We start from the raw sequence: 27,130 nt of genomic DNA on the forward strand, positions 1-27,130 counted from the left end.
TCCGCGGAGCATTCTGGGGTGTGCTCGTAGGAGTTGTTATTGAAAGATCGATAGTATTATAGTTAAAACAATGAGCAATTTTTACATCTCTTATTTGAACGATTTACAAACAGAAAAAAAAAGTTATCATGGAACCTTTTAATGATGAATTTCCGGATTCTCGAACGGCAGTTAATTCTCAAAAAAGTCAAAAATAATTCAATCGATAATTGCTTTTCAAACTTGTCTTCAACGCTCAGCGAAAATAGAAACCAATTGTGAAATCGTTTCGTAAAGTTCACCCCGCAAGAATCTAACTACCCGTGCAAAAAATTTATTCACACAAAATTCTAAAAATTTGTAACGGACCGGAATATTCAAGGATTCCTCTAGTTATTAATAAATCCATGCTAATTGGTCCCATATATTTTATGATTACGTGCACATTATGTATAACATGTGACAGCAAACCCCGAAGATACACTACTTTCCTTTGATGAATGGGGGATTAGAATAAAAAAAAAAAAAACCAACGGCAGTGTACGTCGAAAATAAAAACGTTTGATCCCCGATCCTAATATAGTTGCGTAATGAAGGTTTTTTTTTTCGTTTCTGGTTCTGTTACAAGGATGTTCGATGAAGTTATCTAACATGGACTTATCAATAATTCGCGGTAGTTGGGTAAGTTTATAGTATAGTAAGGGCTATAATCTATTGCCTAAGGAATCCCGTATAAACTGTTGTACGCAGCAAAATAATTTCGGGATTTCCTGGCATCTCCGTTTTATCACGAAACAACGGAGATTAGAATGAACTCGACCGTTTCCATTTTACCTATACACCTATTAAGGGAAAGTATCGAAATAAAAGACGCAAATAGAGTATACGAGGTGCTTTTGTGTTTGGTAACAAAAGGACCGCTTTTCACTTCGCCTTTTGCTTTGAAAATATATAAAGTAGATTCGCGAGTCAAGTAGTTTTTAACAATGTGAGGTTTCCTTTCTCCGCCAAAATCAGTATATCGAAAGATATGTTCCGAACATTTAAGAAAAAGTATGCCAGAAAATATTTTGACCTCTTGACCCAATATTTGCAGAGTTCTGAGTTTTCAGGTCACATAAATGTGCCGAATGGTAAAAGACCCATTAACGAAACTCATCATCTAAAAGCCGACGATAGTATAAAAAATATTGTCTCATCTCGGGAATACGTACAACGTGCTCATCGCACTGGAAAAAAATGAATCATATCCAGCAGGATCTGAAACGGTGTCGTATGTACACCATAGCTATGAACAGCAACAACTCTTTGTCGGAACAGTTGCATCTTGGGACAGGAATAATTGTGAAATGATCTACAACTGAAAATGTAAGCCATATTTCAGTTTTGTACCACATTTAATGTAACGTTAATAATAAGAAATACAAGAAATATAATATATTATAGAGATACGTGGCGTACGCTATTTACTATGATACATCAGAAATTAAGTTAGTATTGGTTCGAAGATAAAAATATTCTGTTCAGCGTATGAAGTTTTCAGGGTTATCAAAATATGACGGGCAAAGTGCCCGGGGTTACAGGTACGAGACGTGACCCCGGTACTGCTCTAGGGCTACGCGATGACGCGCGGGGAGTTTGTGCTAATTTATTGGGTGAAGCCCTACGGGGGGTATTAGCTGCCGAAAGATTTTTTCTTAATGGTTTCATTGGCGTTTTTATACGATTAGCTGTTGTTCTGACCTTGTGGCTTTGACTTTTGATTCCTTGCTGAGGAAGTACCGAGCTGCGCAACTCATCTCTGTTTTCCAGGTGCTCCTGAAATTCTCCATATGATGTAACACTCGTGCTAGAACTTGCAGGCGCTTGCTCGTTAGCTTCATTATCCTGATCCGAGCTTCGGTTTTTCGATGACTGTGTAATTATTCTTCTGGGAAGCTGTGAATGAAATTCATTGACTCTTAGCTACTATTATTTCATTCGGAATGTGAAGAAATATCTAATAAAAAGAACTCCCTAAAATCTATTAATTAATTGAATGAAATTTCATACCCTGCCATTGCCTCGTTTTATTTTTGATCCACTAACGGTTGGACGGTTCGATTCGCTGCTTCCATTACGTCTCTTTCTTGAACGATTGAATGGTGTGAGTTCAGTCTGTTGGTTTCGTTGGATAGAGTTTCCTGGAGATGGACGTCTTATGCTCATTGCCGATGGTGTTCGCTTAGATACACTCAACGGTGTTCGTTTACCAGTTATAGACCGGTCCCTCGCTTGCTTCCTAGCCATAACCATAGACTGCTTAGCCGCAGCGTACTCGGTCCACGAGCGTTTCAAGGCTTCAGCCAATGGGACTCCATGAGTCATGAAAGTTTTACCATTTTTCATAGCATAGGCTTCCAGCATGTCTTGTAACTGTTCCTCAATTTTCGGCAGCTTTTTTTGTATAACTTTGCGCTCTTTTTCTTCAGCGAGAAGCTGACCACCACGATTGTGAAAACGGTTTGGGTCAGTAGCGCGCTCGTCTAAGCTGCTCATTTTCTGCCATAAGAGATCTCGCTCCTCCAGTAGTTGAAATATTGCTTTGTTTTCATCGTAGTATTTTTGCAGCTTGTCAGCCTCCATTTCATGAAGGGTTAGCAGATCCTCTGTGAAAGTTTGATGCTGCATAAGCTGAAAAGCACGACGTTCCTCTGCACCTAGTTGACATTGATCCCACAATGCCTCTATTCGACAACGAATCTTTTTAACATATTTGGCAATATTTTCACTTCTTTTCTGTTTGCACCTTTTAATTTCCTCATCAAAAGCCTTCAATGTATTGACATTATACCCTGTGTAAGTTTCAAGAAAGCGTTGGCATTTTTCTGACGATTCCTCCAAATATATCCACAAATCTTGTAGCTGTTTTTTCTTCTCCTCAGCCTCTTGTTGCGAATCAAGAATTTGCTGTTTCAGATGATCGTGCAATTCTCTAAGCCTCGTCATATTCGCGTTGTTTAGAATAAAATTTTCCCCATTGTTGTAGACAAGATTCTCAAAATCTGTCAATGGCTGCAGACGCAGTTCATCCATCATCTCAATGATTATTCTTTGAGACTCTTTAAATGTTAGATGCAGACGCGTCTGATCAAGAAAAATATAAATCACAATCAGCACACTTTGCAGAGTAAATGACAAATTTCCTCAGACCATACAGACAAGATTAATTAATGTTACTATAGACTCTAGTTCATTCAATAAAAGCAACAGCATTGACTACCACTTCTTACCTTTTCAGCCTCTTGTATATCCAAATATAATTTGAAATTCTTCAGTTCCACTTCGCTGGGAATTTCATCTTTGAAACCAAAGGGTTGTTTACCAAGAACCTTGCAAAGTTTATATTCCTGCAAAATATTTGAAAACAAAGATTCTAAGTAACAAATAATTACCAAGTTAAAAATAGTTACTTCACTATAACAGTATTCATCAGATATCTGGAATAAAGTGGTTATGATAATAAAATATTGAGTACTGCTTACTTTGTCCAGAAGTTCTTCAGCAAAACTCAAACGTTGTTGTTTTAATAACCGCAGCTTCTGTAAGTGATTTAGAATGGTCGCTTTTGCTTCAAGGTAGGGCATTTCTTCATTCCCTATCTTTAGCTTCTCAGCATTCAAAATCTGAAATCATATGGATATAAAACGACTAGAACAATGTAAAATATTAGATGAGATGATAAATGTCATCACTACATTATATAAATATTAAAAATAAAATAAGGAACGAACCTCTGCAAGATCAGCCGCCTCTTTCATCAACTCCTGTACTTCCTGCAGTAATTCATTTCTGGAGTCCTGTGCTTCAGTTTTCATTTCACGAATCAAGTCCTGAGAAAGTATACAACAATTGTTCAATGAAAATTCAAATAAGTCCCTAATACTTTTTAGTTTGAATACATTGATGATAGCTCAAAAATATGAAAAATTACCTGGACGTGAATAGCAACCTGTTCAAAGCGGGATGCTTTGGATTCTGGACTGAGGCCCATCTGATCCCAAATTTTATAGACTTCAGACATGAATTCTTTGACAGATTCATTTATCTTTTCAGCCACAGGCAACCTACAAATTTAAGGCAATGTGACGCGATCATACATTATGCCATTGACTGCTATTTATGTTTTCAATCTAAAAGAAAGTTGGTCCCACAAAAAAATCCAACCCTCTAAGAGTACAACATATCGATACGTATATTAGCAAATCAGATTCTTTCTTCTCAATTATTTTCTAACTTTTTTCAGAGAAATTGGATTTTTCATAATGGCAATTTTACTATTGGTCGCCACAGGTGGTTTAACGATTATTATCCTTTGATCCCTACTTTGTAAGACGTCAAGGACAGCCGCATAGCGTCCACAAAATCATTTTAAGAAATACTGATATTTTATTTTAGATATTTCAGTAATTAGAGGTAGAATTGATGAAAATATGTGAAGCATCAAGAAGATGGATGATAATGACGCCCTAATGTTAGAGAGGACGTCTCCAGTCCAGGAGATTTTTATTGAAAAATAACAAGCATGCATGTGGAGGCTTGATCTTACCAGCATTGGGAATCAGCCATCGTACTATCTCAGTGAAGGATAAATTTAAAACAATAACATAGAATAATAAAATATCTCTTTCACAATATAAACACTATAAACACTGTAAAACCTTTGAACAAACTTCTCGTAAAGTCTTCGACATTCACTTATATTTTGACAACCATCTAACTCACATTACATTCGCACCGTTACTGTCTGACATCGTTGACATGGCCGCGTAGGTACAAACGTATTTCTTTTGAATTAAGAGACCATACCCATTGGCCGTACTACCAATTCGACAGCCAACCCTGACTGATCACAACTATTTTCAGCGCTGAAATTAGTCGTACGCTTCTGCCATCTAGCGCCTCTGCCTAAATTTCCTGCTTTCGAAAATGTTAACAATTGTTTTATCTGCCTTGTTCCTCATGTATGTATAACGTATTTACACTACGAAACGCCTACGAACAGTTGGAAATACGACTCAAAAGTGTATGTCAGAGGTATCGAGTTGTACAAATAAATTCACTAGTTCAAACAGTTGTAAGTATTATTATATCTTTTCAATGTTAATAAGCACATTATAATACACCTGTAGACAGGATACACTTCACATCAAAATATCAAACTGTAAGGCTCCTTAAATTCCGTCGATATACATAGGTATATTTAAGGCTTTATGAGTATGCTACATTCAAAAACTATGTTGAAAGATAACTTACTTCCAACAACTGATAGGTATTGTCATGCCTGGCAAAGATAGTATGGTGTCTGCTTACTTACATGTATACGGTACATAGTTAATTTATGTTTAACAATATAACTGAACAATATATGCATAAACTCAAAGCAATATGTGTTGATGTCTTTATAGCCTACTCAATACAATACAGGATATAGAAATCTTTCATTCATTCTTCACGTGCAAGGATGCCAGTAATTGCATCAGTTCAACAAAAGCTTGTCAACTTGGCCGTCAGCAATCTATTGTAGTTTGATCAAGATTTGATTACGCAGATAATATTGCGAAAAATCATTAATACAAGACAAATAAGCGCGATGTTCTTGTTACTATTTAATTCGATACGTTTTTTCTCATGTTTGTTTTTCTTATTGAATCGTATTTTTCGAACTTAGAACTAATGAATCAGACTTTTCAATAACATTTTGAATGGGCAGAAAAGTACCAATCAATATATCTATCGCCAAATGAAATACACATGCAAATGGATATCAGGGTTATAGATAAAAAATGCGTAAAAATGCTAATATAACTTACACCAAAAGACAAGTATTACTTACTTGTCTTTTGTTAACACTAGTGATAACAAGCAGCCATAAATTTGCTCATCTCACAGACTCGATGCGTTTCATAATCCCAACTACTTTATGCCTAAAAAGTATTTTACCCTTCACAAAACTAGGTTTGGAAATTTAAATTTTTTATAACAGACTTAGCTAAAGCCTGAACCAGATTGAATCGTAATCCCTTTAAGTATATTACATAATCTAAGTCACAGCCCGTTCCAACGTATATCGTTTCAAAATTATTATCAACTGTTTTCGTATCCAGAATATTATTTCTTTCATAGATTCAAACAATTATTATGTTTACGGAAAAAAGTATCTAAGATTCGAAATATCAACTAAAATTCAATGTATACAATCCAACAAATTCTTCACGAATCATTAAAGTTAGTAGATTGATGAGTCTTCGCTGCATGAGCGCCTGATGTATCATTGTCTTGACAAGATACTTATCACATAAAATGTTGCCAAATCCTATACAAAATGTACATAACTTAAATAATCTCAGAACTTATAAAGCCGGCATCAGAAGGTCTCTTCAAAAAGTAAGAGTCGCAGTAACGCTATGTTTCTGAGTTCAGTGTAAATTCAATTAAAGTCGTTTATGTTAAAACATATTTATTTAATAAATAAGTGATTCCAAAATGGCAATACTCATCATTTATGTACAAATTAGTTTTACATAGCATTCGTACTTCTTGAATCATCAAAGAGAAACCCTCTGGAATCGAGCTGCTATATTATAGTAGTCATATCTGCATTTAATATGTCGTGCAGTAAACTCGATAACTCTCGTTACATCCAAATATACAAAATCGGCCCCATAACAGCAGGGCTTTAGATTGTTCAAATAAAATCATACATCGCATAAGATCATGTTAGTGCCAAAGTTGCAAAACGAAAATTGGGAAGTGAAATACCACTCTAGCGAGAGTTAAAAACTTTGTCGTGATTTAGGAATCAACAGAATAAGAGTGTAGTTATGCATTACTAGAAATGATGTTAAAACTTAACAACGTGGCAATGAAAATGACGTAGAATATAACCGACTCGAACTTATCACAATTATAACTAAGTGCCCGTGATAACGAACTGCTTTGGATGAAAAATAAACCAATTTTCAACATGAATGTACCATACTTGAATGTCAGGATATTATCCACACTCGACATGTTGGATTGAGTATAATTTTATAATGCATATAACGCACAATTATTTCGATCTTTTCTTTTTTTGTCCAAGTACGGGTATTGATGTTGATATCGAGCTGGTTTACTTTCGAAAACACAAAGATGATTGGCCGATAACTTGTAGCTGAAAATTGTAATTTTCTGCTAAATAACAATCCCTGTTGATAGTTTGTCTTTTTTTGGTCTCATTGTATCTACATACCTATGGTATGAAAAAATAAATAAACGAGTTTATCAATTAGTTATGATAATTTCTGTGACACAAATGAATAATAAATATCAAGATGTCACTTTAAAAACCTATAAATATAAATACTTATATATTTATGTTTATTCATAAATTAGATCTACTTGAATAGGTTTAATATTTGATGGTTCTTTTTATTCAACAAGTCTCTGACACGACAAATAGATTAACCTGCACTCAAATCGAATGTAGAATGACAGAATTTTTCGACAGTACGAATATGATTTTGAAATTACTCTCTCATTCTCTGCTCTTAAAAGGTTCCTGAGCACATACATGTAAACTAATTTGAGTGCTTGATCAAATATTCATCGTGGTTGAACATGAACTGAATGAATACCTAACTATTCGATATGATAGCTCAAAATAGTATACATATATTCGCGATGATATAGAGGATGGAAAAAGTCAAATAGAATAGCGAAAGACCAATAGAGCAGGAGATAAATCTGCTGCTTCAAAAGAGGTGCGTGACTTCATCTGTTAGCTATTCAGAGTATACCTAGCCTTTCGATTTCTTATAAATAATATCAGTCTAGTCCTCCTTAGTAGAAAACATGCTCAAAACTCCTTTTCTTCCTTCACGTTTGAATATTCCTAGAAAACTGCTACGTAGTCTACAAGAAAGAAGAAAAATTAATTAAAACAAAGTGGCTTGAATATGGGGTAATATAGAAAAAGGATACTACTTGCCTTGTGTATATCTCCTTACGTACAGTTGCTGTGAACTTGGTGGCAAGGCAAGCAATTGCAGCTATTGCAAATATCAAGTTGTAAAACAACACTAATTTGAAATTTCCCAGCCACTCAATCCGCCCAAAATCTCCAAGTAGATCAAAGTTAGTCATTCCTGTGTAAAATTACAATCTCTTTAAATATTTTTCCATATTGCAAATGTAGTATTGCTATTGAAAAAAGTAAGAATAAAAATTATAAATTGGAAATTTCGGGTTGTCAAAAAAAAGGAGCAGTAGAAAGATAGATTAGGTACTGGAGAGACTCAGATAAACAAATGGAAGAATGCTAAACTTGATGAAAAAAAGATTGCTGATATTTCAAGTACCATAAACTCACCAAGAATTCTTGACAGTAGCGGTAGCGCAGAGCTTAGTACAAGTAGCAGCGCACAATTTGCAATGAGGTGAGTCAATGGGGTGGAATGAAAATGTGGTCGAACTCTTCGAACTCCCGGAAGAGAGTAAAGTCCTATAGCACTTGTAGCAGCTAAATATAGGATCACTGCCACTTCCACCGTGGCTCCTATGGGGCCTAACTTTGACAGAGAACTGATCCCTAGCGTAAATTGCTGTAAACAATCGACCAAAATTTTCGTACTCGCAATCAATTATCACTACTCACTGTAAGAGTGGTTGAAATATCAGCGATTTTAGACTGAGAAATTATCATCTTTCAACTTACCCTCGTGCTCAGAGGTAAGGCCTTGATGCCGATAAGTAGTTCTAAAGTATTTTGAACAGCAAGTAAAGCTGTTGCAGTAGATAGTAGCAACAGTGCGAGCATTGCTAGTGGATACAACAAGGTTCTGCGGACCCACCACGTTCGCCTCTGTTCATCTAATAGTTTTCTTCTCTGTTGAATGTATTCCAATCTCTGTGTAAGTCCGCGTTGTAACGCTCCATTCTTAAGACACATAAGTCCTGGATTTGCTATCGGTAATTCTTCTTCGTCTTCAACAATCGTCCCGCAAGTTGGCGGAGACATCGGTGCAGGCGAAACATAGGATTTACCCGTCGCTGTTGCGTGTTGCAGTCTGGAAGTATGAATAAATTTTTGTCGTAATTTTACTAGATAATCGAATATTTGAATCCACTTTAGATTTGAGTAATCACGAGGAAAAAAGGTCTGAAAACGGAAGCTACAGTTCAATACTGACCTTCGTTTGATACAATCTTCTTCTAACTTGTAGGCGAAAAATTCTTCATCCAAATTCTTAAGGAACTGAGGTTTAACGAGAAACGAACCAACAACTCCAAATAATTGGACGAATCCCACTGGGGTGCACACTATAGAAATAGGTAAAATACAATTAATAAATGACCTAATACTAGAATAAAATCGTTACGTTAATTTCGCACTTAAAATACTCACGCAAGAGCATAACCACTCCAACAAAAGACACGCAGGAGTACAAAAACGGTAAGTAATAACTCCATAAATCTGTAAAGACCACAGTTCATGTATTAAATCTATAAAATCTATAATTGATATTACGTGTGATATTCAATTGCTTGTCAAATTCAATTGACATAGATATTGCAAATTAGTATCTACTTCAAAATTTGTGAAATAAAAATTGAGGTCAACAGCTGCATTAACTTTTCGGTGTATCCGTAGACATGTAAACAGAATTGTGGACAGTCTAGTGGAAGACATAGTTCGATAATTGGTTGGCTTATTTTATAGAATATGCTTACTGAGCAGCGTGTGAAGACTTGACTTGTCATGGTCAATGAGAGCAGACAAGACATAGGTCATCCCGAGAACCAGTGCCCCAAGCAGGCACAATACTGTTACTGTTTCATAAACTCTAGCCATCACCCCCTGTAGAAAATTGAAACAAATATAAATACGTTCGTTACTCGAATGGAAAAATACGTCTAGAAGATTAAATCAAATCTGTTTGTTAATGGCGATATATTAAATAACTAGATCCAACCATACATTACCTTTCTATGCCCGACAAATCCTTCGGATTCTGTGAAGAGATAAGCAAAGGGCAGGAACACGAACAGAGATAGATTCGAAAAAAGGAACACATGGTTCCAAAGTCCTGCAACACGAAAAAATATCATTGCAAGAACCAAACAGAGCTGTAACATGTTAAAGAAATACCCAACACGACAAACAATACTTTATTTACTTGCAAATATGGTTTCGAAATATCTCTGCGATAATTGAACAACGTGGTATTCTTAAATTTCTGAATTGATCGACATGCTGTGATTGACGACTCTCATTCGTATATGATAGAACGTATGATCGGTAATTTTACCTTGTATCAGAGAGCTATTGAGCCATTTAACGTAATAGCTATTTGGATAAAGTATGAGGACTTCATTGCTAGCAATGGAGACGGGCAAAAGCAGCGTTGCTCCGACTGAAACCGCCAATGCGACCGTACATAGCCATAGACTGATCCTATAGACCGTTGCCTCATCTTCGTCAACCAGAAAATAATCTTCTCGATCCCTCCGCCTGAACCTCGCTATCAGTGCATAGCTCGAAATATATAGCAAAAGAAAGAGCAGGAGGAATATCTGTAAAATGAGAAAATTTTGTTAACAAAAAAACAAATATACTTTTACTTCCCTGAAAATGAAATTGAACATGGATCAGCACGGACGATAATTTTCATCGCACATTTCACGCGCAGCAATCAAATAAATTTTCAAATGCAAAAAAGGAGTTTTTTAACTGTACTTCGTATACGCACCTAACTTTTGGTTTACAACTACGCTTACGTGTTCGTGCAAGACGTGGTTAAAGGATAAGCAATAACCGAAAACAAACTGTACATTATACTCCGTTTACTCGTATGACGTAGATGTGTCTTGAGCAACCTACCTGGCGGTTGCGAGCTCATGATAAAGTAATGTAAACTGCAGCCGTATGAGCATCCAATCCGATATGCTATACACCGTTATATTTACGTATACATACGTAGGCGACAGAAACTTAAATCAATCTAACAACCGCAGAATCGTAGAAATTAACTAACGTTCAAACAATCACGAAATTCATGTATAATTGATGAGTTAAAACTGACGCTAAACCGAAAGAATATCATTTTAATTTTTTTGGCTGTACGAAAATTTCAATAGAGCTCAGTTAACAATTGTTCATACAACAAAATGATAGCCCGTAATTGAATCTTGAAAAATTATCTTGTTTATTTGGCAAACGCTTGTGTCGCCTTCCCGATAATAATATTCTCTTATTATCATTATAAATACTTGTTTTGTCTCCTTTTCTTGCGACAAATTATTTCTCTGGCTGATATAAGGATTCATCCGTTTGCGCCGATATTGCTTCAAGATATTTTTGAAGGTTGAAAGAACATTCATGCCAGTGACGTGGTTAATTGATATGGTCCGTTTAGGAGATATGCACGACCGAGCGAATCCTCTCTTACATTAAACTATTACGTATGCGAATTCTAATACACCATGCACTATAATACAAATGCGCTGATCGCATCACGGTTCTGCTCTTTCGTGTGCATTGAAAAAAGATGAAAGAAAGAACAGGGTAAATTAAGTTACAAAAAAAACAAACCCAGCACCACCTCACATTGCATAATTTCAAGGGCGAAACTTTCGTATGTTGAACGATTATTGGATTTCGGTATTAAAATTTACTCTAACAGCAGTGCACGCGCGCGCGGCATTGCGTTGTGGCATTACTTTGAGATTTTCTAAAGGCTTTGATTTTTTTCAATTTTGAGGTAAAAAATGGAAATATTTTTCTTCGGTGTATTCTAATGTAATTTGAGCTCAAGACTCTGAACCTGCTATCTAACTATCGAAATGCTCGAATTATTGCCAATCTTTCGCTTTTCGGAGAGGAAAAACTGAGATATCTCAATTGGTTTTTGTCGTAGTCTAATTCAGTCGATAGATTTGTGGAGCTGAGTCTGTTCTTGAAGGTTTGAATATCTAGAGATCGAGTATTTTTCATTTAAAAATAGAACTTTTCTTAACCCTCCTACGAATTATAAAACCACTGAACTTTTTTGATTTCAACATTCATTGCTGCCAAAATAGCATTCCTGGTAGATAGAAGCATTTCTATCATTTCCTAGTTTTACGTTTCGCATGCTTCTCTGATCTACTACAAGCTGTAGTCTCGTTTATTGTCTGTGGAAAATGGTAAAAAGAGTGATCTTTGCAGCCGATCTCTCGGTCCAGTCATCAATTACCAGGCCTTCGATAATAAGTAAAGTAAAGTAGATCGCCGATGTAGTGTGCGTATTTAATAGGACTTCTGCCAAGTAGCAATGTCAGTAACATTGAATACTTGAACTCAATCGCTGTGTACAGGTTGCAGAGTACGAAACTATTATAAATGCAGCGAAAATGCCAGCTCAGGTCATCCGCACGCCACCATCCAAAGTATTCTGTCTTTAGCTTTGCCAAGTTCTTCGACGAGATAAATCCTAGAAAGCGCATTGGAGTCAAAATAAAAAAACAACTTCGGGTCGCCATACCCTTTCAGACTGTTCTAACGACGTTCAGCAGAGATCAAGTCGAAAATAGATTCGACGAAGCTTCTTAATTCAATCTTCGAATCCGTTGTATGTACAAGCATAATTATATTGCTGTAACACGAAGGGTTCGACTACACAATGATTTTTTTTTTACAGTTGTAGGCAGAAAATAATCGAACATACGATGCGACCAAAAATATAATTTCGATCGTTATTTCAGCATGGCATCGAGGGCGTTCAGGTATATCGGCCATATGTGGGTTTCATTATCAACAATCGGAGAGCAATTTGTGTTATCAGCATTATGATATCCCATTTTCCTACACGTGTTTCGATAGCCGTTAAATGCGTTGGACGATCTATAAATATATACACATACAAATATGCATATTCGTGTATAACGCCGCTTGCAGCTGCATGTGCCAATTAAATATTACCTTATCAGAATCACTGAGAGAGGGGACCATTACGGGGATTTCCTGAAGTTCAAACGCAGTAATTTTAACACCTAATTGCTTGAATTGCAATCTATCCGAATTATTTATCGATACGAACTCTCCTAAATTTCTTTTGAATTAGAGGGGGAATCAGTAAAAATGCGAACCCCTGCGACCTCCACAGCTTTTAACTTTTTCATCAAGTGCGACATCCTCTGCTTGAATTAGATACATGTATGCAACACGCTCGTATCTGTAGAAGACTCTATTCCATACCATTTCACCAAACCGTGAACTAAAATAATATTATAATATGTATACTAAACTGTTAGCAATTTATCTGATACACTAAAACGATGGAATAACATGCGAAGGTGAAGGCTAATAAAGCAGAAATACCGTTATAAATTGGAGAGCTACGAAATTGCAATAATAGTAATAACAACCTAATCGATTCAAGGTGATAGTACGATTACAATTAAAAAAAAAGGAAAAAACTATCACAGGTTCATCGCTCCATAAACATTTTGATAATTTGCCAAAAGTTGCCTGACTGAATCTATTCTCGGAACAATCGGCAGAATTCAAGATAGAATTTCAAATTGATCAACGCTAATTTCGAACTTTGAAAAAGTTGTTCGCAATGGACTACGAACTGACCAACCTTTCGATTACGCAGACGGAAATGGTTTGACAGTAGTCTGAAGATGTGTTGGGTTCATTTTATCTTATTTTTTTTTTTTTTGTTACATATTAGCATCATACGGTTTCGAGTCTACGTGTTATCGTAATGTCAAACAATAAATATTTTACACAAAAGCGATATGTCAGTGACGAAAGCAAAGATAGTCGTTATAAAGTGCGTCGCGATTATTTTTTTCGATCATTTGAATGGTGAAATGCACTGTAACTGATGAGACTCCCAAATTTCTTAAAATCCGAGGACGTCTATTTTTTTCAATGTGAAAGGACAAGCACACTTTTCTTCGACCTCAGTATACGTAAATATAAAAGTGCATTGTTTCAGGCAAGGTGTGACATTCGCTTTACAGTTACGTGTAAAAATTCGTAGCACAGAAAAAGAGGTATGCACAACGGTGAAAGAAATGCAGATGAAAACATTGCCTGAAGAAAAGGAAAAGCGATGAATAATAGCGATATAAGATATATCTGACATTTTTCTCTTTCTGTATGATGTTCTACTTGATAGAATAAATGTGATAAGGATTTTGAACGTGTCTTATCACGAAACTATTTGCTACCTAAAGTTGTACCTCAATATGAGTATTTTAAGGTCAGTTATGTAGAACAACAGATTGAAGAATAAGTCAGTTTTTGATTAGCAAAGTCATGCCCTTGATCTGACTAATGGCTGTCTCATAAAATCCACGTGGCAAAAGTATTGGTTGCAGGAAAAAAAGATCTTCGGTTCCTTAAAAGTGTAAATTCCAATAATAAACTGGTAAAGATGCATACTGTGTTTCATCGTCGACAAACTCCTTTAGCAAGACTCAATGGCAACTGTTAAAGAATTAACAACTGTTTCAAGGATGAGATATTGATTTCATACAACAATCATACACGATATAGGTACTTTTTTATGATGGAACACGTTGAAATTTCACTTGTAAAAATAAATAAGTTGGATATGTATTGCACTAGAATGTGTATACAAATTTATAAAACTATCTTGTATCATTACACATGTCTCTTTCATACGCTTATCTAGATTTTAGCTTTCACAGTAGTGAGGTTTTGCAGAGACAAATAATATGTCGGGTCACCTCACACTCAGAAATAAATTTTTTTTTGCGACTGTCATCCAGAAGAACGCAAGACTTATTTGTGATAATGAAATACAAATTTTCTCTCACTATATCAAACATTAGATACCAAGTTTTTTCTTTGTCGAATTGAATTGGGAATGTTTCTGGAGTCAACAAGTGATGTCTTTGCATGTTTAATTAGTTGCGAACTTTTTAGTATGTATTTTCTGGTAGAATTTGTAATGCATAATGGCACAAACTTTTGGGCATTTCATGTGAGACCCGAACAGCCCAAAAACACAGAAGACATTGCTAGATCTACTACAATTGGTAGTTCACAGAATTTATAAAGAGAACTACTTCTTGCAGCAGGAAATGTCATACAAACTATTTAGTGTTGAACATCTTTAATAAGATTTCTGACTTATTGAAGAGAAAAAGAGGGCGACGACCCTTTTAGAATCTCAATGCCCTGTTTCCTCTTCAGAGGGTAAGAACCTAGGGGCATTGTGCAGCGACAGTGACAGATGTATTTTAATTTTTCTAAATCTCATCGTCCAACGATCTTTCTACTACAAAATTCTAGAATTGTCTACTTTTCAGTAAATCCATGAAAGCACACGCGAGTTGAAAGTTATAATAACTAATTGCCCTTACGATATTTTCTCGTACTGTGTTGTGGAATAACTGTTCCCTCAGGTCCGCCTCATCTTCCATTTTCACCTGTTTGTCAGTATATTTATTTCGGTTGAATTTACGGCCATAGGAGACACAGACATTGTAAACCTAAATATTTCTTGGAGACAGCACGCACCATGCGAGCTTCTGGAGAGCCGAACTCATTTAATTTTTATATATTCAATTGATTGAGCTACACTTTATCATAAACACATAGCTGATATAGTATCAGTATAGTTTTAACTGTTGTTTCTATCATGTAAATTAAATAACTGCGTTCCAACACGGTTCTGTTTATGCGAAATGACGACGTGACAAATACAGACCAAACCCAGAAGCCTTCGCGCGACGAACTGCCAGACCATTGCCGCTGTCAGCGCCAAAGTGTCCGAATGTGGTAATCGACAAGTCAATAATTCTCTTTATTCTGATTGGTCAAGGACAACCAAAATAGCAGCCTACCAGTAGCGAAATAATATACCATCGATACCATTCCAATTCCGATATTTGCTAGTAGCGCTGTGAGTAATATTGTGTCTCTATCACACTATTGGACTTACTGCAAGCTCTGTCTCTTTCCCTCTAGATTTTCAGCGCTTGCAGCTGATACCAGAATAAGGAATAATTGAATTTTTGTTGCGTTTCAGGTTATGAAGCCTGAAGCCGCAGGGGAAGACGTAGCCAAACAATAAAGTTTTGATGTCTTGAATTAATTGCAGTAGTAATTCGACGTGTCAGTTAAAATGTTGATTACACAGATTACCAAGCGATTAAAATTACAGGCAATCGTCAGGATACCTGTAAGATGCAAACACGCAGACGATCATTGGGTAGGTATCGCTGGTGAATAACCTCATAACTTGAAAATCTTATTGCTACTAGTAATAGGTAATTCATATCTCAGTCCGTAATTAGAAATAAAAAAACGTCAACGGGAAAAGCTTTGGAGCATTTCGACGATTTCTACCAAACTGTCTATGGAAATACTTGGCATGATATTAGGACTGCATTGCTGGCTCCAGATAGAAAGTATATGGCGTTGGTTAATAACTTCAGTGATACAGAAAAAATCAGCGAAACTTTACAGGTTCGTCTTTGAGGCTTGTCAAATCTATAAAATCTATAGTTCTACTAAAATCTTTCTCTCCATTAGAACACAGGCGCTATTAACTTAAGGACTCTTTACTATGCTCAACAAAAGTTATTAAAACCACGACATACACGGAATAGAGAAAGACGAAAGGCTGTTGTTTCAAAAGAGGAAACTGAGGACTTGACTATCTGTGAAGACCAGTCTCAGAATCAGTCCTTAGCACAAGTTTCAGATTCAGATTCTGATGATGAAACTAATAATGGTGATGGAACCCCCAACACAAAGCAGCAGATGAACTTATTGTCAATAGCAGACAGCAAAAGTGAAAAAGACTTGGATGAAGATCGAATTATTGATCCCAATAAGGATCTAGTTTTCAGTTCCTTATACCAATATATTCCTGCTACCAAATTGAAAGGTGAGTTACGACCACTACTCTTACCTACCTGAAACTTGAAATTGTTTCACTAGTAATGCCTTAAGTAATTCACTTGTACTTCATGTAGAACTGGCTTTCAATATTTGTAGAATGATCTAAAGTTACTGCAAATTAGTAGTTATAATGATGGATCACTTCATTATGTTTCGAATTTAGGTATGGAGGATTATATCCTGGAGTCGGAACAATTCGACCGATTCAGGGATAGTTCCAATCTTACAGTAAAAGTAGAAAAAGAACGGAAGTTGAGGTTCCCAAAATTCCTAAATATCTACACTTATGAAGAAGAAAACGATACCAGATTCAAATCTCCAAGAAAAGGGAGCACGGGTGTTCTGGGTAAGCCATTATTGTTATTAATCGTGAAACTGACACTGCCACCACTTGATCATTCACTTTTTTCTAGACTACTATCTGCTAGACGGTGGCTCCATTCTGCCGGTGTTGGCATTGGATCTCCAGGCCCATGATGACGTTTTAGACATGTGTGCTGCACCCGGTGGAAAAACTCTAGCAGTATTACAAACTCTTCTGCCATCCACAGTGGTCGCTAATGACAATAAACAATCCCGAACTTCCAGATTACAGAGCGTGTTCGATCAGTATCTGAATGGGATGGCTTTCTCACCAGCTCAGTTGTCAATATCTTTGGCTGATGCGAGAGATATTACTGACCAAGATGTGTACAATAAGGTGAGTTACAAAGAACTAGACAACTTTCGATCCTTGTTTCACATCATCACTGAATGAATGAAATCTATGATTTTCTTTCACTTACAGATTTTAGTCGATGTACCTTGTACAACAGACAGACACTCTTTGCATGAAGATGACAACAACATCTTCAAAAGCTCTAGGATTAAAGAAAGATTACAGCTCCCAGAATTACAAGCGGAGATTCTTTTGTACGTTTAATTGCTTTGCGAACAAAGTCAAAAAATTCACGTGTATTGGATTCATATAAAAATTTTTGCTAACAGAAATGCTCTGAAGATCGTACGGCCGGGTGGTACAGTCGTTTACTCAACTTGTTCTTTGAGTCCCATACAAAACGATGGTGTTGTACAGATGGCTCTCAAAAAATCTTATGAAGAAACAAATTCCACCTTTGTAGTCAGGTAAGATACATTCCATTATCCTGACTATTCATTCTTAATAGTCTTGGAGATATGTCTTAAACCTGATTGATTTGTTGTTGTAGAAACATGTCCGCATCGCTGCAACCACTGAAGTATATTTTTAATTTCTCCAAACTTGGTCTGAAATATGGGCAAGTCGTCGTACCTTCTCTCGGCAACAATTTTGGACCCATGTATTTTTGTAAAATAATAAAGGTAGAATAATAAAGGTGAGGGAACTCGGTTACGACTCACATTATTTATTGACAAGACTCATTCAAATATGAACCCTACCACAACTTATAGAACAAATAAAGACAGTACTTGTAGTATGTCCGAATTAAAACTGACGGAGTTTGTAATTTGCTATGTTATGCATACAACTAAACAGGTCGAGTAGGATCATGTGTCAACAATGACTTATGAACAGATAGTTAATTAGTCTCTTGATTGAATGAACTATAAAACTAACGATTAGTAGAATAAATATAAACTTGGACATTAGGGTGGGTCGGAAATTTTTTTTTTTATTTTCTTAGCATGGGGGCAGAATTTGTACGTGATAAAAAAAGACAATTTTTCAAATGTGGAAAATATTTTTGACTTGATATTTTCTATTATCTGAAAATTGTCGATTGTGATTGTTTTTTACTCGTTCACTGTTCAAAATTTTCTTCCTATTATTTTTCTAATTCAAGTATAAAATCAAAAAATTACATGCTCTTTTTCTGACTTGAAATTAAAGTCGAGTCGGGGAGCCCGAGCTTTGCTGGAGTCAGGTAGCCAGCAGGGTAGCGCTTTGTTGTGAGACGTCACCTTCGGGGTTGAGCAGAGGTGACGCCCCACAACAAACCGCGCGCCCGTGGCTACCTGACTCCAGTTTAGCTCTCTTGTAGACCGAGTAATTCGAATATTTCGACCCATGCATGGATTGCGACGAATCAAAGTGGGTCTACGACTAAAACCAAGCGATATGTCTTAATTTTTCTGCTCCCAACAGCGAATAATTGATGATCACTCGATTGATTTTCGAGCAAAAAATAAATCATTGTTTTAATTGAGTTTAATATGCTTTTCTTACGTATTTTGGCCTCAGGAATCCGAATTTGAAAGAAAAATTGATCTGTCTCTAAAATTGACCGAGTTATCGCCGATTTTCAGCTTTTTGGGGTCAAAAATTAAAAATTGATTTTTTAGTCTATCCTAATGTAATTTGAGCTCAGGAATCCGAATCCGGAAGAAAAATTGATCTATCTTTAAAAATGACCGAGTTATCCCCATTTTTTCGCGATTTTTGGTACAAATTCGAGGATATCTCGAAGGGAAAAAATCGTAGCTCAATTTGGACAACGGATTCGTGTTCCTGAGGTCAAAATACATAAGAAAAGTGCCATACGATCAATTTTAAAAAATAAAAATTTTTGGCCAAAATTTGAGATTTTTCCAAGGGGTACCCCTTACGATTTTTTCAAATTTTGACCAAAAATTTTTATTCTTTAAAATTGATCGTATGGCACTTTTCTTATGTATTTTGACCTCAGGAACACGAATCCGTTGTCCAAATTGAGCTACGATTTTTTTCCTTCGAGATATCCTCGAATTTGTACCAAAAATCGCGAAAAAATGGGGATAACTCGGTCATTTTTAAAGATAGATCAATTTTTCTTCCGGATTCGGATTCCTGAGCTCAAATTACATTAGGATAGACTAAAAAATCAATTTTTAATTTTTGACCCCAAAAAGCTGAAAATCGGCGATAACTCGGTCAATTTTAGAGACAGATCAATTTTTCTTTCAAATTCGGATTCCTGAGGCCAAAATACGTAAGAAAAGCATATTAAACTCAATTAAAACAATGATTTATTTTTTGCTCGAAAATCAATCGAGTGATCATCAATTATTCGCTGTTGGGAGCAGAAAAATTAAGACATATCGCTTGGTTTTAGTCGTAGACCCACTTTGATTCGTCGCAATCCATGCATGGGTCGAAATATTCGAATTACTCGGTCTACAAGAGAGCTAAACTGGAGTCAGGTAGCCACGGGCGCGCGGTTTGTTGTGGGGCGTCACCTCTGCTCAACCCCGAAGGTGACGTCTCACAACAAAGCGCTACCCTGCTGGCTACCTGACTCCAGCAAAGCTCGGGCTCCCCGACTCGACTTTAATTTCAAGTCAGAAAAAGAGCATGTAATTTTTTGATTTTATACTTGAATTAGAAAAATAATAGGAAGAAAATTTTGAACAGTGAACGAGTAAAAAACAATCACAATCGACAATTTTTAGATAATAGAAAATATCAAGTCAAAAATATTTTCCACATTTGAAAAATTGTCTTTTTTTATCACGTACAAATTCTGCCCCCATGCTAAGAAAATAAAAAAAAAAAATTCCGACCCATCCTACTACTTATAAAAATATTTGATTCGGCTAAACTGTGTTCAATAAACATCTGTTAACTTAAAGCTAAGATCAGTTCGCAGGCTACTATACCTATTGATACATGTGATTTTTGTTTGACTCACAGCATTTTTACCATGACTCAATCATTCAGCATGTCTTTCTTTTAGTGGAACAGTTTGATCCGGTGATTCTTCATCGATTACTCCCGATTCATTCCAAGGCTGTTCCTCCGCGCTTCCAAATATCGTGTAAGCCAAAATCTCCACTATATACAGTCCTACCGTCACAAAAAAGATAATTCTCCATGCTTCGATGGTTTGCTGGAAATATAAATATGTATATAGTTTTACTACGCTCAATTACTGTCCGAATTGACAATGTTGATAATAAAAAATTGATACAAATACTCACGTTGCCTTCAGTCAATTTCCCAACAAATATCGGAACTATAAATCCTGGTATGGTCGCGAATGTATTTGTGATAGCGACCAGAGTTCCAGCAAAGTTTGGAGCAATATCAATATGATTAGAAAGAAAACCGCAGTACATTCCACCTATGCAAGTTACCCCAATCGTCATCAAAACGACGGCCAAGTTCCGGTTGCATCCAACGTAACAGACGCCAATCAAACATATCATAGGAACAAATGATGCTGTAAAATAAACATCATGATTAAGTGACAAAACGTATAAATTTTTGACACTATCATAGAATTTTTCAAGCTTCTCAGATCACCGCAAGACCTGAATAGAAATTCGATTATTTATGGCAATCGGTGCTCACCGAACAGTGTCGCTATTTTTCGCGATACGGAAATCGAAATCCAATGTTTGGACTGCATAATGGCCAGAGTTTTACTGAGTATCATTGTAAAGAACCACATACAGAGGAACGGCATTGCAGAAAGAGCAGCATTCTGTAAGACGAATATTACAATAAAATAGAAGAGAATTTCACAATTATTCAGCTTTAAAAAATCAGAAATCAATTGATTTATGAATAATTGTGGGAGACCGAAGGAGCGGTAAATTCCATCAACAATTTAGGCACCCTTTCAAGTTTCTCTCAACAAGTGATAATTCAACAACAGAAATACTCATTACTATTACAATTACCTCATTCATATTAAATTTGAGAATCTGATTCATAAAAGTTGGTAACTCCGTTAACAACATATACCATCCAAAGTTGCTGCAAACGTGTGATACCAAGATCGCCAAAAACGGAAGTGACGTTATAACTTGTCTCCAAGGTACTGGTGGTTTCTGTAAGCCAAACACGTTATGCATACGAACATGGTTGAAAAAAAAAACCTACAGATTCGTTTGGTCCAAGTTCACTACGAAATCTACTCCACCTTTTTGGTCCCTGCTTTGCTCTGACTCTGACCCAATGAGGTGGCTATATAATCCTTTTCCCCTTGAGTGATAAATCTGGTCTGCGATTCCGGAGAGTCCTGTACAATAAACGCCCAGCCGATGCACCAAATAAGAGATAGAGCTCCTTCTATATAAAATACCGAAGCCCATCCAAGATTGGCAGCCAGTACGCCAGACAGAAGGATCGAAATGACAGTGCCTAGGGCAGTACCTATGAAGAAATTATGGATGCATTAGTAGCTTTTTTACTTCGGAACTCGGCCGAAGAAAGAATTCTTGTACCGATCTCTTAAGATTCTAGATCGTAATTTGCCAGCGCGCGGGTATCTATCTTTCGACGTCGCAGCATTAGGTATGTACCTGCGTAAACGATTGACGAAAGAATGCTCCTTTCCTCAGGAGGTGCCCATTTCGAAATCATCACGTGCATCGCGGGAAATGTGACACCCTGAAATCAAGAGATTATAATAACGTTGCAGGGGAAATATTGAATAATTTTCCATATGATTATTCACCCCTCCAAGGCCTTGGGCAAATCGCATTATGATGAATAACGAAACGTGTAGTTGTGCGGCCAGCGGGGAAAGAACGGACGCCACGGCGTTGAGGATGACCGATCCATTCATGACCCATCTTGCTGAGAAAAGTTCGGCAACTCGACCACCGGGTAACTGCGTAATGATATAGCCCCAAAAGTACGCGGATAGAATGAGGCCTTGCAGTGATTCGTTCCAGGGAAAAGGACCATCCTGTGATCAATGAGCCAATCGTTCTGATTAGGTGGTTTCTATTTAGAGAATGCGGTCTCCCAATCAGTCGAAGATTTGGGGTTTCGCCAATCTCTGTCTCCTTTATTGATCATTTCGACAATAACAATATGTTCGTACACGCGTTTCCAAATATAAAGTAGTAGCCACTTGCTCAACGAACCAACATAAGAAAGTACATAAGATAATTTTAAGACTCCTGGAAATCACAAAATAAGCTCTTGGATAAAATTATAGCTGTATAAATTTTTCGCCGGTGAAAATTTATTAATCTAGGTCGGTATTCTCATTTTACGATTTACGGTATTAAAAATAGGATCACTCAGAAAAACGATAAGCACGAGCTAATGTTATCTCCCACGCATCAGAATCGTTTGAAAATAATTTTTATCACCATTCGAATTTTTTTGGCAACCGTACCCTTTGTGTCGCATATGCAGCACATTCGATTGAATTTGATTTTTTTTATGACAGTGAAAATATTTAGGCTTCAATTTTGAAACCCTGTATGCTGTACGTCATATGAAAGTTTATCTCATGACTACGTATTATACGATTTTATATAATTATCATCTTGGTGTCACGCACGGATAACCCGCGAGATGAGCACAAAAAAAGAAAAATGATCAGAGCGACACAGAATCCAAGTCAATGCACATAAATATCCGAGGAATACGACGATACATGTAGCTACAGATCGTAGGTATTCTTGTACCGCACGTTGTATGCAACATTTGTCCAAAAAAGCTAAGGCAATGTGCCAAATTGTAGTATTTCATTTGGAAAAATTGGTTGAAAAAAAATTCAAGTATCACGAGAACTGTATTGAGTCGAAAGAAATGATCAGCTCTTTCAAATTTTTACCAATGAATGGTATAAAAATATACTTACGACATTCGTCTCTGCGGTATGCTTGCTGGTAACTCCTTCGGTATCACAAACGGGTGGTGCAGGGGTAGCAAATATCAGGGTCCCATTTGTTAGATGAGTCGTGAGTTTGGAGGGAGCAATTTTGATAGCTGTATGATTGACCATCGCTACGATAGCGACGCTCACGTTGACCTTAAACCCATAGACGATAGCTAGGCCGACCGATCCCATTATCGCCATCAAGTATCGGGCCGGCAGAAGACACTTTGCAGCCGCGCCATTTGCTAGAGAGATTTTCAATGGATTCGATCATTAAATCAGAACGAAAAGTTTGATGTAATATTTACTCATCGAAAAAAGTGCCAATAAATGAAATATTTATATCATTGACTGATAAAAATATTCACAAATCTTGAACCGATTCGGAGATGGTCAACATTTTGGTCAAGTCGATTTCAGTATGAGTATGATCCAAGATGTACATGTATAATTGTATACTATATCTTTCAGCCAATTATAATACCCGCGGTCAATGCCTTGCAATGGAATAGATTTTATTTCTAGGACCGCCCTGGTACTCGACACGTTTTTATAGCTGCTGTTGAATTAAACTATCGACCTGTCTCCGTCAAATTGTTGCTACGTATTCACAGAAGATTTATGGCCCGGTTCCACTTTTGTGATCATTCATTCGACGTCATTGGGTGATTTGAAAATAAAAAAACTGCTACTTTTTCACGAGTTTTTTCGATGAACTCACGTACCCGTTGCTGATTTTCAAGTGTCACTTAGTCTTAGGGGAAAACTAGCTAAATTTGCATGTTCATGTGCTGTTGCATGTACAATTATCTCAACCAGATACGTATAAGTGTACGTATCATTTACACAGCTCGCTGGAGCCTGAGCTAATTCTCCATTTCTTCGGCAACCAACGTTAACACAGGTACGCATCTGCTGATGAAATCAAAGGATGAGTGAACAAACTATGAGCAATATAACGAGTGACAGTGAAACGTGTGCGTGCATTAGCATTCATAGAATTATAAATGACTCGGAGAGCTGGCAATCTACATGTATGCAAAGAGTAATGAGACGTATTATCATTAATTACGTTATTTAAATGATAAGATTATCGCATTATATCGAGAGTTCCGATTCGTATTCGCGTTTTTTTTTGCATAAACGTTCTAATTTGGTAGCGAGGATATATCTATCGTCGTGAAGCATTTGGAACTTTTTCGTATTGGGACGTTGCATTAAAATTGAAAGATTTCCCAGCTAATGGTACGAATGTCACGTGCGTATACAACATAAGGTGCGGCATTTTATATCACAATCGTAACTTTCACAAATACTTGCAACTCGATAATCAGAGAAACAGCGTGCAAGTAAATTAGCTAATATATTTACTTGCTTTCAAGTGACCGTATAGGTTCACGAACCCACTTACTGGATCCTCTCACTCTTTAGATCATCCTATATTATTGTGGCTCGCTTCGTGAATGAGTACAGAGAATCCCGCGGTTCATTTTTGACGAAATGCAAGAACGTCCTTGACCCAAGGTCGGAGTTCTTGAACCCATATCGGAACAGTAGGAAGTATAATATTTTTGACTCTGCATTTCGCGCTTTTACAGACGAAGACATCAATTAACGTGTTTGGGTTGATAGGTGCTCAAAAAAATTTTCAACGTTTCGTGGACCGAGGCATCCCCAAGGACGAACGAGGTCAAAGTCGATGGGCGTGGGTCAGAGTGGCGGGAAAATGTCCTATGCATAACTTCATCGATTCGTACAGTATTTACCAATTAAATGTTTTTTTTGCACAACGTTAAGATTGTCAAAAAAAACCCTCACCACCATGACACGTTGTGCGTTTCTGATTGATGTTTAAAAAACTTTCGGTTCTAAGGAATCACAAGGACACCCAAGGTCGACGCTTATATGAACTCGAACGGATCAGATTATCCCTTCAAAATTTGATTAAAAAAAAAAAAATAATAAAAAAAAATCGTGGACTTACCACTACGATCAACCGCTTCCACTGCCATGGTTGATTTAATCCACAGGTTAATTTTAAGCCGTTGGGCACGAACTGGATTCGTTTCACCCACGTACCGGACTAATAATAAACAGCGCGTGAATTCGAAAGATATGCAAAAAATCAAGATCTAGAGGCGATTGCACCGATAGTTTTTTAACATAATAGTCGCGAGATGATCCACGCAGCTTCCGAACACGTGTACGCGCCAAGGCAGACTGACAGATTCTGCAACAGCGGAGTTCAGATCAGCTCCAGAGTTGAAAAGCTCGCGCGATTCCTCAAGGGTTGACGCTCCTCGCGAAACTGTGGATGTGTCGGCGTTTGTACGGGGTTTGCATCAGCAAAACTTGAACGCTCGCTTCTATCTATAAATGCGCTGCCACCACCATCGTCCGCGAATCTCGGTTGCCTGATCTCCGGTTGATTTTCATGTACATGTACCTGTTGGAGGATGCGGGTTACAAGTGCACGTACAAGACCGTATGTCAACCCCGTAAAGTTTAGCCGAATCTGCGCCGAAGCAGGCATCGATCTTCACAATCCTTTGAACCCATTCTCAGTGGCTCTCAGTTTATTGTTTCCCAGAACTATTTTTCACCACGTGCTCTACATACAACCGCAAGCTCACGGTTGGATCCATTTATAAATCATTACACGGGAAAATGTGCGTTCGATACGGACATAGGCGTTCGTTTATTATAGATGGTTTGATTTCTTGCGAACTCTCGTTACATCACCGCTCCAAATAAAACGATAGAATTATTAATAACTATGTTGGTTTGAAATTATTTCGTTATCGCTTCTCGATGCAAAATTTGATATTGAAGTATTTACATTTGCTGTCTTGTTAAGCGATGTTAATTTACTTCTGCTAAATTTTAATCGGAGCTAAACATTTATCACGTTTCTAAAAATCATCCGACGAGATAACCGGCGGTCTTTTTAGATTAGACATACGTAAGCAATGTTTCTTCTTCGTGAATATTGTTGCAGTCTTATCGCTAAAAAAGTATACGTACAGAGGCATTGATCTTTTTCGATCAACGAAAATCGTGCTCCTCGAAACGATGGAGATTCACTTTTTCTTTTTGTCGAAGACATAATCACCGTTGAATTTTTCCAAATTTCTTTTCATTCACTTCGTTTTTTTTTAATCGTCCATACGACAAACTTCCGCACACTGTGACAACAACACCCGGTACTTGCGATATCAGAAATGTTGTAATCATGGCGGAGGATATTTGCTATCTTTTCTCATCGTTCGAGGATGGAGAACATTCTCGCCCATCGGTTAACAATTTCACAAGCTCTGCAAGGAGATCATCGGCCGCGTAATGTAAAAATTTTAACTGAATTATCACCGTCATCGTCGTTCTTAGCTGCGTTTGACTAGTCTGCCGAAAATATCTGTAGCTACGTGAATTTGAGAACAACTAATCGACCGTTACGTTCTTTCGGGTGCGCATGACTTTCCTCACGTATGTGGGAAGCGGTCGAGGTACCGAGCCAAGTCTGCTCACGTGCACCGCAAAACCGCGAAAAGGTCGAAATGCATGTGTATACTTGTACGTGGAGAACAAGTCCGGAAGTGGCTCAGCGAGACTAATTGAGAGT

At 37.0% G+C, this 27,130-nt stretch overlaps 4 protein-coding genes across 6 annotated transcripts; 1 reads left to right on the forward strand and 3 right to left on the reverse strand.

Moving 5' to 3' along the window:
• Positions 1 to 1,358: 1,358 nt before the first annotated feature.
• Positions 1,359 to 4,704, reverse strand: LOC105692148 (protein regulator of cytokinesis 1-like). Its single transcript, XM_012411164.4, has 7 exons — positions 4,568 to 4,704; positions 3,953 to 4,085; positions 3,753 to 3,851; positions 3,504 to 3,644; positions 3,252 to 3,368; positions 2,032 to 3,105; positions 1,359 to 1,917 (listed from the first exon to the last, which is right to left on the reverse strand). Exons 1-7 carry the CDS (start codon positions 4,585 to 4,587, stop codon positions 1,528 to 1,530), a joined length of 1,974 nt encoding a protein of 657 aa, XP_012266587.2. The 5' UTR covers positions 4,588 to 4,704; the 3' UTR covers positions 1,359 to 1,527.
• Positions 4,705 to 5,662: 958 nt separating this feature from the next.
• LOC105692186 (protein Lilipod) lies at positions 5,663 to 15,750 on the reverse strand. Its single transcript, XM_012411227.4, has 10 exons — positions 15,385 to 15,750; positions 10,311 to 10,575; positions 9,985 to 10,088; positions 9,733 to 9,859; positions 9,407 to 9,475; positions 9,192 to 9,321; positions 8,717 to 9,068; positions 8,372 to 8,603; positions 7,991 to 8,147; positions 5,663 to 7,914 (listed from the first exon to the last, which is right to left on the reverse strand). Exons 1-10 carry the CDS (start codon positions 15,442 to 15,444, stop codon positions 7,833 to 7,835), a joined length of 1,578 nt encoding a protein of 525 aa, XP_012266650.1. The 5' UTR covers positions 15,445 to 15,750; the 3' UTR covers positions 5,663 to 7,832.
• A 41-nt stretch (positions 15,751 to 15,791) lies between these two features.
• LOC105692192 (5-methylcytosine rRNA methyltransferase NSUN4) lies at positions 15,792 to 18,322 on the forward strand. Of its 2 annotated transcripts, XM_012411237.3 has the most exons (9): positions 15,792 to 15,926; positions 16,053 to 16,235; positions 16,310 to 16,492; positions 16,559 to 16,916; positions 17,094 to 17,276; positions 17,344 to 17,630; positions 17,718 to 17,842; positions 17,918 to 18,055; positions 18,139 to 18,322. In XM_012411237.3, exons 2-9 carry the CDS (start codon positions 16,149 to 16,151, stop codon positions 18,278 to 18,280), a joined length of 1,503 nt encoding a protein of 500 aa, XP_012266660.2. In that variant the 5' UTR covers positions 15,792 to 15,926; positions 16,053 to 16,148; the 3' UTR covers positions 18,281 to 18,322. The 2 variants fall into 2 exon arrangements, with proteins under 2 accessions (XP_012266660.2, XP_012266662.2); XM_012411239.3 differs by lacking the exon at positions 15,792 to 15,926 and having other exon boundaries at positions 16,101 to 16,235; positions 16,321 to 16,492.
• Positions 18,323 to 20,353: 2,031 nt separating this feature from the next.
• LOC105692191 (putative inorganic phosphate cotransporter) lies at positions 20,354 to 26,942 on the reverse strand. 2 transcript variants are annotated; one of them, XM_048657639.1, is made up of 9 exons: positions 26,536 to 26,942; positions 23,494 to 23,756; positions 22,351 to 22,584; positions 22,196 to 22,283; positions 21,814 to 22,046; positions 21,572 to 21,721; positions 21,240 to 21,372; positions 20,867 to 21,108; positions 20,354 to 20,775 (listed from the first exon to the last, which is right to left on the reverse strand). In XM_048657639.1, exons 1-9 carry the CDS (start codon positions 26,615 to 26,617, stop codon positions 20,599 to 20,601), a joined length of 1,602 nt encoding a protein of 533 aa, XP_048513596.1. In that variant the 5' UTR covers positions 26,618 to 26,942; the 3' UTR covers positions 20,354 to 20,598. The 2 variants fall into 2 exon arrangements, with proteins under 2 accessions (XP_048513596.1, XP_012266659.2); XM_012411236.3 differs by lacking the exon at positions 26,536 to 26,942 and adding an exon at positions 25,496 to 26,509.
• Positions 26,943 to 27,130: the final 188 nt, after the last annotated feature.

This window comes from Athalia rosae, chromosome 6 (assembly GCF_917208135.1).
Source record: "Athalia rosae chromosome 6, iyAthRosa1.1, whole genome shotgun sequence".
NCBI lineage: Eukaryota > Metazoa > Arthropoda > Insecta > Hymenoptera > Athaliidae > Athalia > Athalia rosae.

Excerpts from the sequence above, each read along its gene's own strand:
- LOC105692148 (XM_012411164.4), bottom strand. The coding sequence starts at position 4,587 with ATGGCTGATTCCCAATGCTG. Across the intron at positions 3,852-3,952 it reads AGGTTGCTATTCACGTCCAG|GACTTGATTCGTGAAATGAA; the intron begins GTAATTTTTCAT and ends ATACTTTCTCAG. Across the intron at positions 3,645-3,752 it reads AGGCGGCTGATCTTGCAGAG|ATTTTGAATGCTGAGAAGCT; the intron begins GTTCGTTCCTTA and ends ATATGATTTCAG.
- LOC105692186 (XM_012411227.4), bottom strand. The coding sequence starts at position 15,444 with ATGGAAGATGAGGCGGACCTGAGGGAACAGTTATTCCACAACACAGTA. Across the intron at positions 9,322-9,406 it reads TGGAGTGGTTATGCTCTTGC|TGTGCACCCCAGTGGGATTC; the intron begins GTGAGTATTTTA and ends CTATTTCTATAG. Across the intron at positions 8,604-8,716 it reads CCTTACCTCTGAGCACGAGG|CAATTTACGCTAGGGATCAG; the intron begins GTAAGTTGAAAG and ends GATTGTTTACAG.
- LOC105692192 (XM_012411237.3), top strand. The coding sequence starts at position 16,149 with ATGTTGATTACACAGATTACCAAGCGATTAAAATTACAGGCAATCGTC. Across the intron at positions 16,236-16,309 it reads AACACGCAGACGATCATTGG|TCCGTAATTAGAAATAAAAA; the intron begins GTAGGTATCGCT and ends TTCATATCTCAG. Across the intron at positions 17,631-17,717 it reads ACCAAGATGTGTACAATAAG|ATTTTAGTCGATGTACCTTG; the intron begins GTGAGTTACAAA and ends TTTCACTTACAG.
- LOC105692191 (XM_048657639.1), bottom strand. The coding sequence starts at position 26,617 with ATGTCTTCGACAAAAAGAAAAAGTGAATCTCCATCGTTTCGAGGAGCA. Across the intron at positions 22,047-22,195 it reads TTCGTCAATCGTTTACGCAG|GTACTGCCCTAGGCACTGTC; the intron begins GTACATACCTAA and ends ATTTCTTCATAG. Across the intron at positions 20,776-20,866 it reads GGAAATTGACTGAAGGCAAC|CAAACCATCGAAGCATGGAG; the intron begins GTGAGTATTTGT and ends TTATATTTCCAG.